The 13,299-nt window shown below is 45.7% G+C and overlaps 1 protein-coding gene across 3 annotated transcripts in view; it reads right to left on the reverse strand.

The window, feature by feature from the left end:
* The window catches only part of Lipc (lipase C, hepatic type), a 130,830-nt gene extending 122,896 nt beyond the window's left edge, over positions 1-7,934 (reverse strand). For 2 of the 3 annotated variants that reach the window (XM_050125396.1, XM_050125390.1), the window contains exon 1: positions 7,780-7,933. In XM_050125396.1, the coding sequence (XP_049981353.1) occupies positions 7,780-7,864 (85 nt within the window). In that variant the 5' untranslated portion in view covers positions 7,865-7,933. Of the gene's footprint in view, positions 1-7,779 lie in introns of all 3 variants that reach the window. The other variant, XM_050125381.1, reaches the window with a different exon arrangement.
* Positions 7,935-13,299: the final 5,365 nt, after the last annotated feature.

The following is a 13,299-nucleotide window of genomic DNA, read 5'->3' on the forward strand; positions in this document are numbered from 1 at the left end:
GTGTAAGAATAGAGAAAGCAGGTCTTGGCGTTTCTTTGCGCGCTTGGCGATGGGTATCACGTGATTAGATGCCTTGAGCACCTCCCACCACGGCATCGCTGTTCTGGTGGGCTGAAGAAACATCTCTCTTCACTATGTTGCCTTTTGTCAGGATGTTTGGTCACAGCAACAGAAATGGAATCAGGACAGCATCCTAGCGGTATATCCCTCAGAAAGTCTTCAAAATGCCGAGCACCAGCTGCACCTCAGGCCCGCTGAGCTCAGAGCTCTGTGGATGGCCAGGAATCTTGATTTATTACTTTATTTTAAAAGAAACTCTCTTTTTTTAAAAAAATTATTTATTTTGTGTGTGTGCACGTGTGTGCATGCGTGCACCCGACACGAGAATTGGAGTGCACAAGGAGGCCAGAAGAGGGTGTCAGTCTCCTAGAGCTGGAGTTACAGGCAGTTGTGAGTCATATATTGTGGGTCCTGGGAACTGAACTCGGGTCTTTGAGAGAGCAGCCAAGGCTTAGAGTCTCTGCCCTGCTCTGTCTCTCCAATCCCCAGGAATCTCACTTAACATATCCTCCAGGTGTTTCCAGAGTTCCACGGCTCTGGGCGAACCCTGCCTTCCACTATAGTGAAGCTGATACACTTTTAAATCATTCAGATCATTAAAGTAACTAAACTATATTTTACATAAAATTTGGAAGAGATAAAAATTCAGATATAAACTCAATGGAAGTAGAGCCATTTCTGTGTATTTTTCTTCCAATATGTTCTTCCCTTTCAACACTTCAGATAAACAGAGTTTCACACAATTGTAATTACAGGACAAATCCAGCTAAGCGCATTGCCCTTTTCTCACCTACTGTTGGAACGTTAATACGACTTGCGCTGTCACGGACATGTTTTCCTAAACCCTCCGCACACCCTACTGGGTAGCAGAGGGTGGATCCCAAAAGTGAGCTAATACGTGTGGAGGTGAAGATAATAGTGCAGAGGGGGAAGTGTGTGCAAGGAGACCACCCCTTCCTTGCTTTGAGTCTCTTCGCCATCCCCCCACCCCAGCCCCAACCCCACTGGGAGAAATAAAAACCGTGAGTGTTTTTGGAAGTAGAATTATAAACAGAATAGTGGACAGCAAATAGCTTTGCCTTTTCAAAAGCCAAGGAGACGTCACTGCGCTCCCTAGTGGCAATGACTGAGAACTGCACTTTCTTTGGAGTAACCCAGCAGGCTCCCTAGGACGCTTCAGTCTGCTTATCAATATTTTGGTCTTGGTCCCCAGACCTGTGCCTGTGAGGCCCAACACTGCCCAAGTTACTGTGACTCCTTTGCCCCATGTAGGATTGGATCTCCCACTGCGGCTCAAGTCCAGCTATGGTGCCTGTGGCCTCTTGACAGGGATCTGGGTGTCCTGCCCACCCCTAGCTAACCCCATTCCCTGGCAGGCTGGACCCCAGTTCTTTACTGAGAAGGCTCCACTCTAAAACGAACACTTTCCTTGGAACCAGTGGCCAACCATCTTTATGGCAGTGAGAACACCTGGCCTCTTTGCCCTGTGTAGACTCCGTCAGTATGGTGTCAGAAATACAATCTTGGAGAATGTATTTGGGACTGCTCCGCCTCTGTCTGTAAACCAGGCCTAAATCAGGGCAGCCTGTCTTCCTGCTGAGTCGCCTGTGAGTACCCGGCATGGCAGCTGGTGTGTTAAATAGGGCAGAGGGAGGGGAAGACCATAGTGGGAATCTAGATACCCGATTTTGGCTTTTGGCTGAGCGCTCTCTGGGTGGTTTGTGTTTTTAGGTCAGTTTGCAGGCCCAAGGCCTTCAGCGGCGCTGCTGTTGTGCCCTGTGCAGTGCTAGGTCCCGGTGGGAGGCAGGAAGGGTGAAAGTCACATGTCTGTCCTTTGGTCTGTGGCTTGTCCTATCTAGGTGACACCCACCAGGAGGGTTCTGGACCCACTGAGCTGCAGGGGCAGGGTGTTTGGTGATGGGTAGGAGAGAGGAAGGGGGATGTCTGCAGAATGCTGGGAGCTGATCCCCAGCTGCTGTGCAACCCTGGGTGTGCTCATCTGGGGTACACATTGCATCTCTGCCTTCCTCCGCTAACAGTGGTTATAAGGGAGGAATTAGCGGTTCCTTTTGGGCAGTAATCTGAAGCTGGCTGGGCCTGCAAAGGTGAGCGGAGGTAACAGGTCTGAACTGTCAGTGCAAGATCCCTCTTTTCTAGTGGCCCTGTGGTCAGGACAAACCCAAGGTTGATCTATCTCCTTCCCAGTTGGAGATCAAACTCAATCATATGCTAGATGACCACTAATATCCCCCCCCCCAGTCTAAACTAATTGTAGGCATTCAGGCCAGCCTGCCTGCCTGCCTCCCTCCCTCTTCCCCTCCCTCCCTCCTTCCCTTCCTTCATTTATTCTTATGCATTAAAATCTCACTCCTGCCCCAAAGAGCGCACCATGGCTTTGAAACTCAGTATGCTTTCAAACAAACTTCCAACCTCCAGTAAGAAACATAAACAGACTGTTCATAGGGTGATTCAATATGCTAGCTATTCCTTCCTATTTTCTGCCCTGCTATTTCATGTCAAATTTCCTTACACTTATTTTCAAAAGAAGCAAGATAAATTGCTTTTGAACTTTCTTTTTTGAGGTTATAGGTCCCTTTTACAATTTACCAAGAGGTAACCTTTACCAATAGGCAAAGAACCTCCATCCCCTGCTCAAACCCCAACCTACACACAGCCTTGTTATCTCAGGCGGGGTTGGGATTCTGAAGCTCACCACCTGGGCTGAATAAAGATAGCCAGTGTTGAGCTATGAGCATCTCAGGGTTTATAATAAGTGATTTATTCCATAATCCCATCTTTACTAACCTCCAAACTTTCTGCAACTTTTGGTAGGAGGCATTTAAATTTAATGGTGGACTTAGCAATTCCTGGATCCCACCATTGGTGGTGGAGTCCAGTCTGTCGCAATTTACTTAGCTCCGTGCATGTGCTCACACACGCTCTCTCTCTCTCCTCTGTCCTCTGTCTTCTCCCCCACACCCACCCCAGCCTCAAATTCATCCTCCTCCTCCTCCTCCTCCTCCTCCTCCTCCTCCTCCTCCTCCACCACCACCACCACCACCACCACCACTTCTTCCATGTCTCATCTCCTCCTCCATCACCTTGGTTCCCCCTTTGTCCTCCATCTCCTCCATCTTCATCTCTATCTCTATCTTCATCTCTCCCTCCTCCCCCCCCAGATAATTTACACTCAGAAGATATTCAAACTTGAAAGACGCAGGTGCATTATGAGCTCCCAGCCTATGCCGGTGCACGGCGAATGCCTTGCTTCCTTCTTCCCCCAATGCCGGCCTGCAAGACCTCACTCAATCGCAACCCCCTCGAGGTGCCTTTTTTGCACGGGCACTTGGGAGTGAGCTCTTCCACACTCACTTCTCTCCAGTGGGACTCATTGTATGCCACTTTGTGGTGGAGAAAAAATATGCACCCATGTCTGATCTCTTCATTATTCTCAGTGGGCCGTCTCATACATTGGATTTGCACATAGATGGATCATTTTAATTCCCTTCTGTCCATAATATAAAAATGTTTGCAGTATTATTTTTGCAAAAGTAGTAATTATTTTCTCAACTCATTCTTTAGTTTTAAAGAAATGGATAGTTTTTTTTTATAAAAAGAAGATTAAATTCTAACTTTAAGATATTCAAATACAGTAAGTATTCTGTTGTGAGCTCAAATTTTTACTTGCCAAACAAATTCTTAAACTTTACGGTTCACAATCTGTTTAATTCGTAAATTTTAAACACAAACAAAAAAACCTTAGTGGATGGGTGTCACGTAAGGAAACAGAATTGAAGTAATCAAATCCTGTAGCTTCATCTTTCCAATCTTTACCGTCATTTTTATTTTTAGCTTCCTGTTGGAATGCGGGGATGGGCCTTAAGAACGTGGAAGGTTGGAGATGCGAAATGTGCCTGCGAGAGACAGAAGGATTCTGAGCTTCTGCACACTCACACGGAGCACAATCGATTGCTTCCGAGCTCCAAAGTTCCATAAGTAGAATGTGCACGAGTGTGGGCGTGCAGAGCATGTGCGGAGGCTGGGGACAACCTCAGGTGTTTGTCCTCAGCTCTCTCTCTCTCTTATGTGAGACAGGATCTCATTGTTTTTCACCATTGCGTATACCATGTTAATTAACTTTGGGGAGTCTTCTGTGGCTACCTCCCACTCCTCTGCAGGAGTGTTGAGATTACAGACTGTGCCACCCTGTCTGGCTTTATATGGAGATGTGAACTTAGTCCTCATGGCTTGTGTGACAAGCGCTTTACTCAATGAGCCTGAAGCTGATTGTTGACTTTAGCATTGTGGGTCCCATGCTGCCTTGTTGTGGGACCCACCCCCGCTCCGTGCACAACAGAATGGTTGTGCCTCCGCCTGGAGAAGTGCTTTCTGAAAATTGCTTCTGGATATTGTTGGATGTTCCCAGGAGTGCAAAGTCACCCCTATGGAGAGCCATTTGCTGGAGAGCTCCATCATGGGATGCTGATGGACCTGCAGTTTTCCTAGAAGGATATTGTACCAGGCCATGTTGACAGATGAGCTTGCATTCTGCAGAGAAAATTCTGCTTTCCTGGGACCAGAGGCGTCCTGACTCTCGCCCTCTGTCCTGAGGTCACCCACTGCTAATCAGCGCTACTTCCCTCAGCTTTTGGATAAGCCAGTACCCAAACAAACAGTGGCATGAGGAGACCATTGAGAAAAACCCAGAGAGTGCCAAGACGTGGGAGGTTGGGTGGGGTAGAGGCCAAACCTACTCGGCATGGATTACTTCCAAGTCCCAAGTTTCAATGGCAATAGCGGTCTACACCTGACAGTAGGATGGGTGAATGAAGTTTGTGTAGTTACACAATGACACCAGCAAAGAGAATGAACGAACTTATCACCATGTGGAAGTGTGTAGATGGGCCTTAACTCTAAATGAAAGAATGCTGGCTCAAGGGATTTCTCCTGAAGGAAAGAGTTCCCAAAGGGCAGTGTGACATGTTAAGGTTTAAGAGGTTCTCAAGGGAGGCTTTGGGGGTGTGAGCTCAGTTTGCAGACATTCTTTGAGGACGTATGATATAGGCTCTTTCTTTCCTCCCTCCCTCTGCCATCCCTCCTTTTGTGAAATAGCTCAAGTAGGCCTCAGACTCACAACAGTGCTCCTGCTCCTGCTTCCCCAGTGCTGCAGCTCCAGGTATGATGTCCTGCTATATATTTTTTCTATATATATTTCAATTCATAAATATATATTATACATTTTAAAGATTTATTTATTTATTATGTATACAACATTCCTTCCATGTATGCTTGCCAGAAGAGGGCACTAGATCTCATTATAGATGGCTGTGAGCCACCATGTGGTTGCTGGGAATTGAACTCAGGACCTTTGGAAGAGCAGGCAACGCTCTTAACCTCTGAGCCATCTCTCCAGCCCCTTATTCTCCCTTTTGACAGGTGGGTAAACAGCAAGAAAGTGACCTCCAGTGCTGTTTCTACAAGCTGATCTAACTTATTTAGATTTTAATATTTTCATTCAAGTATAGACGTCAATAAAAATACAAAGCAAAAAATCATTAGGATTTTTACCTGAATGGATCTAAATTATGATGTGGGGGATGTCTTTAGGCAGGGCACTAAGAATAAGATGATCAAAGCAAAATGCTAGCATTATATGTGGCACACAAAATGATTAGTAGGTGAAAGTAATAATATGAAACTAATAACTCATGTATGCTATGAAATAATAAGTTCATACTATATAATGAAAACATGAATTCAGTAAAATCACAGCAGATTCCAACCAAAAAAAAAAAAGAAATAATAAGTTCAAAAGAACAACCATTTTTCATAAGGGCTTTCTGGAATTTTCAGGTACACACCCTATCAGAAAGTTATTGATTCTCAAAATTTTTGAACTCCTTTCAAGCATAGGATTTTTTTTAAAAAAGATACGTATGTGCATGTGTGTGTGTGTGTGTACTCATGTACATGTGTGGTTTGTTTTGCCAACTTGACACAGGCTAGAGTCGTTTTGGAAGAGGGAACTGAAGATGAGAAATTGCCACCACCAGATCGGCCTGTGGGCAAGTCTTCTTTGGTGCATTTTCTTGATTGATGATCGTGTGGGCTAGCCCAGTTCACTGTGGGTGGTGCCAGTCCTGGGCTAGTGGTCCTTGATGCTAAAGCAGGCTCAGTAACCCAGGAGGAGCATAGCCATTAAGCCCTGCTCCTCCCAAGTCTTGGCTTCAGTTCCTGCTTCCAGGATCCTGCTCTGTGACTTCCCTTTATGACTGGGACATGTAAGTTGGAATAAATACTCTTCTCCACAAGTTTTGTTCGTGGTGCTTATCACAGCAATAGAAACCTAACTAAGACGGTATACCACATAAGTGCCGGCGTCTGTGGAGGCCGGAAGAGTGTCAGATCCCCTGGAGTTGCAGGGAATTGTGAATGAGCTTCGTGGTGTGGATGCTGGGAGCAGAACCTGAGTCTTCTGTAAGAGCAGCCAGCGCTCTTAATCACTAGACATCTCTCCAGCCCCAAGATAGCCTTTGAGGAAAGAAAAGTCTAAGACTCTGGTGGATGTAGAGGTTCAAGTCTCAGTGCTCAGGAGGACCTCAAGGTTGAGGCCAACTTGGGCTACTGTGGTGATTTGAAAGAAAACGGCCCCCAAAGGGAGCGGCACTATTAGGAGGTGTGGCCTTGTCGGAGGAAGTGTGGTCTTATTGGAAGAAGTGTGTCACTGAGGGGGCATGCTTTAAGATCTGTTTCTCAGGCATCATTCAGTGTGACAGTTAGTGTGACTTCCTGTCGCCTGTAAGATGTAGCATTCTCAGCTCCAGCACCACGTCTGCCTGCACACTGCTATGCTCCCCTTCATGATCATAATGGACTGGACCCCTGAAACTGTAAGCAAGCCATCCTCAATTAAAGGTTTTCTTTATAAGAGTTGCTGTGGTCATGGTGTCTTTTCACGACAATAGTAAACCTTAACTAAGACAGCTGCGTAGACCCCGTCTCCAAAGCCACCCATCCTTCCTGTCTAATTTGGTCAAATTGTTCAGGTATTTCAACTCTGTCATTTCCTGGTCTAACACACCATTCAGCTAGGAACCTGACTCCCGCTGCGAAATGGAACATATACGAGTATCCTTGGCCATTAGTTAAGTTTACGAAGCAACAGACTAAACAGGTAGACTGCTGGTGGCTCTTTAGTCCAGGAAAAAAAGCTTTGTTAGAACACTAAAGACTAGGAAACATGCAATGACATCTCTACTTTAGACCAGACTAGAAACAGGACTCAGAATCGTCACCACCTTCGGAGACAGTAAGGCGACCTCACAACCCCAGTAAGACAGAGCATTTGATTGCACGCCACACTCCCAGATGACAAATTTGAATCCAAATGAACCCTTAGGAAAATCCCAAGTCTTTCAGATCACTGTCTGATGCGGGAATCTCCCACAGTGTCCACATCACTATGCAAGAGACGGCATTGCTAGTTGCAAGGGCTTTTTTTTTTTAATTTTTAATTTTTAAAATTTTTTTTACATCTTCTCTCCAAGCAGCTTTCTGAAAATCCAGTCCCTCTTATAAAGATATAGCTGCACAGTGCTGGGTGCCTTGGGTGCCAATAACAGAACCACTCCGTGTGCTCTGAAGCAAATTCCATCCCCCACCGTCAATCTCTGCACCACATTCAAGAAAGAAAAATCTAGAGAAAAGATAAATTCCTACCTGTCCCCAAGCCTTGTCCGCAGGCACTTGACTGGATAAAGATGCATACAACCAGGAAGATGGGCGCATGGAGGGGACTTCCCATGTCTCTTGTCTCGCCCTGGGGTTCGCGGTCTTCTTGCTAATGTCTAGAACTAAAGAGACCAGTCTGTTTCTTAGTACTCAGTTAGGGAAGGCCCCCATTAATTATTAACCTTAAAACATATTACCTAGTGTTTGGACTCTTTCTTTGCCTCCCCCAGTCCAAATCTAACAATATCTAGTACCAAAAAGATTGACCTACTGAAACACCTTTTATTTTGATAAATTTTGTAAATAAAACACCTCACCGGGTCTCTTTTCCTTTTGAGCCAAGCTCATAGTTCAGAATCAATCGAGAGTTAGTGTGCTATGTTTGGAAATTTTATCAAAGGTGGGGTAGGTAACCTCTGCATCATTGGCTGTGTTTCACTCTAAAGCACCTTGAAGGAGAGGTGGGGTCACGAACATCATTTTTTCAAGTAACAGACTGACTCCAAAGAGAGAGAAGAGCCCGCATCTCCAGGGACTCTGCTTCCTGTTGAGGTCGGTAAAGTTTCAGGCGCCTGTAATGTAAGCATAGCGGGGCAGCAATTCTACAGCTGAAAGAGGGGCCGAAAAGTGGTGCGCTCAGGTTAAGAAGGACCTGAGTGAGAAGCAAAGATCAGAGTCTTCTGGGAGCCCTGTTGAGAGATACCCTGGGATAAACTCACTCACTGGTTAATTAGTGTTCAGTTGAGCGCTGAAGGCTATGAAGCAAGGTCACTCAGCAAAAGCAAGTGGGGAAGATGCCACGATGTGCAACTCTTGCAAGATTTCTTGGCTCTCTGGTGCTGTTTATATTTTATTTCTTTTGTATGTGCACGCTGAACAAATAAAGACTGTATATTGAACACCACTGTGTCCCGGGCACTGTTCTTGGCTCTTGAGAGAGTTAAGTGAATAAAACCAATAAGCTCTCCAGCCCTTATGGGATTTATATACCATGGGGTGAGAAGAGCTATGTGATAGAAAGCAGATGTAATAAAGCAGAGATACATGTATGAGAACCGTGAGGCTGGGAACGTAGCTCAGTTGGCAGAGTGCTTGGCTGAATTCCTAATGCGGCGGGTATGGTGGCACATGCCTGTAACTCCAGCACTTGGGAGGTGGAGGCAGAGTATCAAGAATTCAAGGTCATTTCTGGCTACACAGTGAGTTCAAATTCAGCCTGTGCTAGATGGCATCTTGTCTCAAAAACTAAAGTAAAAAGAAATAAAGAAAAGACAGGGATAATAAAGAAGGCAGTGATTTTAAATAGAGTGGTCAGAATGAGTGTTGCCTAGAAATTGAACTGGAGACAAAGGATTGAGGGACGTGAACGAGTCGTTCTGTGGGAGAAAGGAGTTTGCTATAGTTAGGGCAATGGTCCTGAGGTTGGAACATGGTTAGTGTGTTCTAGGAATACAAAGACAGCTAGTGAGCACAGAGAGACTCATCATAGGTCCATGGCTTTTACATAAAGACTCAGAGAGACACAAGCAGCCAAAGAGTAAGTAACATCATCAGTGGTGCTTGCAGGTGAGCAAGGGTGAAGAGGCAAGTTCATTGAGGAAGGCGTTGTGACTGAGCCCACTGGCAAGGCATTGCAATTGAGCCCATTGAAGAAGGCATTGCCATTGAACCCCAGGCTTTGATGGTGACTAGTTCAGTGCAGCAATTGGGGGGGGGCTGAACTGCTTTTGGAAGTGGAACTAGTAGATTCCTTGGATTTCTGGGAGTGGGGAGGTGGGGAAAGAGTGAAGGACGACTCAAGGCTTTTGGTTTAAGCAAATAGATTAATGGGGTTACCACCAACTGAGACGGGGGAAGCTATGAATAGAATGGGTCTGGTGTGGTGGGTGATAAACAGTTTAGATTTGGTTTTGTGGAGTCTGATTGGCCCTTAGACACCCCCAGTGAACTGTAGAAATGACTAACAGGCAGTTAGATAAAGTGTCAAGTGTTGTCTGCCAATGACTGACCTGAAGCTCTCTGAAGGGGCTGGGGGGACAGTGGCGAAACTGTTTGCTGTGCAAACATGAGGACCTGACTTGGTCCCCTGACTCCACATTAATTTAAAAAAAATCCAGACATGAGCATGTTCTTGTAACCTCCCTCCCTCATGCTGGGGATGCAGAACAGGGTGGATTTCTGGGACTTTTTGGGCAGTGAGCTTCGCATAATTAGAAACTGTAGGTCCTAACGAGAGACTCTGTCTCAAACAGCAAGGTAGAGAGTGTTTGAGGGAGACACCTGACGCCAACATTTGCTTCCCACATGCATGCGAACTGTATGTAGCTATGAATAGTCTTTATTCCAACCCAAACCTGTGTGCTCTGTGGCTGTGCTTCCTTCCTGAAACACGGGACCCATCACCAGTAAGACGCGTAATTCCTGACTCCTGACAATGGCTGGGGTTTTGAATTTTGGGTTGTCTCCTTCCTGAAACACCAGAATCATCACCAGTACGATGTGTGATTCCTGACTACTGAGCAAGGACTGGGGTTCTGGAGTTTGGGTCATCTCCTTCCTGTTTCGCACAGTTAAGTAAGACCTGAAAATTTTACTTCTTTTGTACTAAGAGTTCAGCCCCTAAAACCATCTGACCAGCCGCCTTGGGTCCCTCTCCCACTAACTGTTCTCCTCTCTTCTTTTCTGGATATTGTAGCAACAACTCCCAACCCCCATCTCACTCTGCAGGTGAATTTACCAAATTCAGTGAGTTTGCCCGCCTGTCTCTATTTTCTACCAGTACATTTTTTCTATGATAAAAAAAGAAAAGAAAAAAAGAAAGAGAAGAACAAAGAAACACCATTTCCCACAGGGGAAGAAACCTCCAAAGCTGTAGCTTCTTTAGCTCCATCACTTGCTCCACCCCAGGTTTCTCCTCTCTCCATCTCATGCTCATGCTCCCTGAAGGTTTCACAGTGACAGGGAGGCGTAGTGTCTTCTCCCAGCAGGCAAGAAGATCATAGTCTAATGAGCACCAGCCTTCTAGAGCTTTCCTGGCTCTGCTACCTGCTATCTGAAGAATGCTAAATAACATTGGTGGCATCTATTATCTTATCTCTAAAGTGGGGATAGCATGGCCTGAGACAATATTTTAAGATTCCCATGTACTTTCTCCCTAACTTGTCCCTTCTCCCTTTCTCCTGCTTAAGAGCGATAAAGAAATGTAAAACTACATGGTGCACGTCTTCCAGGGCAGGGGTGCTCTAACCAACCAAGACCAGCAAAGGGCTAAACTTATTTTTTAATTGTTTGAATTTTATACATAAAATTACATGCATATAATGTCTATATAACACACACAATGCATTTTAATCAAATACACCCCCTTTTCCTCCCCTCCAATTTCTTCTATACCCCTACAACCACCATGAATTCCCAACTTCTTGTGCTCTTTCTAAAACAACCTCACTGAGTCTATTTAGTGCTGCTGATAGATGAACAGATGTTAGACATTCTACCCGAGTACAGGGATCCTCTTGGGGCTGCATTTCTAAAGAAAACTGACTCTCCCTCCCTCCTCCACAGCCATAAATTGCAAAAAGTTCTATGAACGTTACTGACTATGGCCATTGCTCTTGGTTATCCTTCAGAACTTGACAGTAAGATTCCATTATTGAAAACACCACACACTTGAGTCGTAGGACATGGAGGGATCAAGTTGGGCTAAAAAGTTTTAAAGAGACATGAAGGGAAAAGAATTTTCTACCTCCCCATCACTGGAAAGTCAGTGCAGGAGAATTGTCTATATTTTGTCAATCATGTTTTAAATAAACACTGATTGGCCAGGCAGGAAGTATAGGCAGGTCAACCAGATAGCAAGTAGAGGAGGGGCGAGGAGAACAGGAGTGTTATGGGAAGAAGGAAGCTCTTTCCGCAATCCTGCCCAGACCACTGAAGAAGCAGGATGTGATCTACCCTGCTGAAAAAGGTACCAAGCCATGTGGCTAACATAGATAAGAACAATGGGTTAATATAAGTGATAAGAGCTAATAAGAAGCCTGAGCTAAGGCCAATCATTTTATAACTTATGGAGATCTCTGTGTGATTTTCTCTGGGACTAAACAGCTGGGGGACCGGGAGGGACAGAAACCCCAACAAGCTGGCCTTCATGTTATATTCCTGCTTTCCTTCCTTCCTTCCTTCCTTCCTTCCTTCCTTCCTTCCTTCCTTCCTTCCTTCCTTCCTTCCTTTTCTCCTCCTCCTCCTCCTCCTCCTCCTCCTCCTCCTCCTCCTCTTCCTCTTTCTCTCCCCCCACACCTGTCTCTGGGTCCCATGTGTCCCAGGCTATTGCCAAGGAAGACTGGAATTTCTGATCTTGCCTCCATCTCCCAAGTGCCGGGATTACAAGCGAGTGGCCTCGTACATCCATGCCAAGTTTATGTCATACTGAAGCTAGGACTCAGAGTATCACAGATTCTCTTCTGGGTCTCTATCACCCGAGCTGCCTTTCTGGCCCACACCTAGCCAGCTTCTCCCATGAACCTCCGTGGGAAGGCCCAAGCTCCTAAAGAGGCTGCCGTCATCATCCACTTCTTCTAACATGTTTCCTCAAAGGCCATTCTAATTTGGGTAACACTGCACTCTGGTTTGTAAAATAATGTTTTCATCATTGGCCTTTTAAAATGTTCCCAGCCCTGGCTGTCTTGTAATTTGAAGAACTTCTTAAAGAAACAGTAATTTCAAGAGTCTGGCGTTTGGTGACCTGAAACCAATCTTTTCCTGTAGAGTCATGGGGGTGAGAAAACTAATCAGGAGGTAAGAAACAAATATTCTGTGGGACTGAGGAAGAGCAATTCCCAGCTGGGGGGTGGGAGTGGGGAAAGCAGGGCACACGGTGAGGCTCAACCGTGAGGGAAATAGTGCACTATGTTCACATGTGTGCAGGTGTACATGTGTGTATGAGTGAGTCCAACCTTGGGTGGGTTCCTCAGCACTATCCATTTGGTTTTTTTGAGACTGACTCTCTCACTGAATCTGGAACTCTCTGACTAGGCTAGGCTGGGCAGAGAGCCTAGGGAGTTCTCCAGTCTCTATTTCCCTAACACTGGGATTACAAACATGGGCCACCACACTTGGCTTTTTTATGTGTGTTGTGAGGGTTAAACTCAGGTCTTTGTGTTTATGAGTCAAGCACTTTATTGACTGAGCCACCTTCCCAGCCCATCTCTACCCTCTTGCATTCTTGTCTGGCTCCAGACTCCTGGGAATGACCTTGGGAGAAAATGACGAAGAAGCTTTTATTGGGTCACAGATTGATCCAGGTGGACATTCTTTTACTATGTGACCAAAAACAAGCAGAGGGTAGCCAAGGACGCAGGGAAACCTCATTAATGTGTCTTGGCAGGGAACATGCCCTCACTTGGAAAAGAACTGTGCTGGAATTTGACCCTTCTCTTATCAATGTTGTGGGGAAAAGGATGAGTCAATAAATGAAGGGGAAAACAGGGACAGCCGATTTTAGGCTACTTG

This window comes from Alexandromys fortis, unplaced genomic scaffold, assembly GCF_014885135.2.
Source record: "Alexandromys fortis isolate MF-2015 unplaced genomic scaffold, M_Fortis_MF-2015_v1.1 scaffold_22, whole genome shotgun sequence".
Lineage (NCBI taxonomy): Eukaryota > Metazoa > Chordata > Mammalia > Rodentia > Cricetidae > Alexandromys > Alexandromys fortis.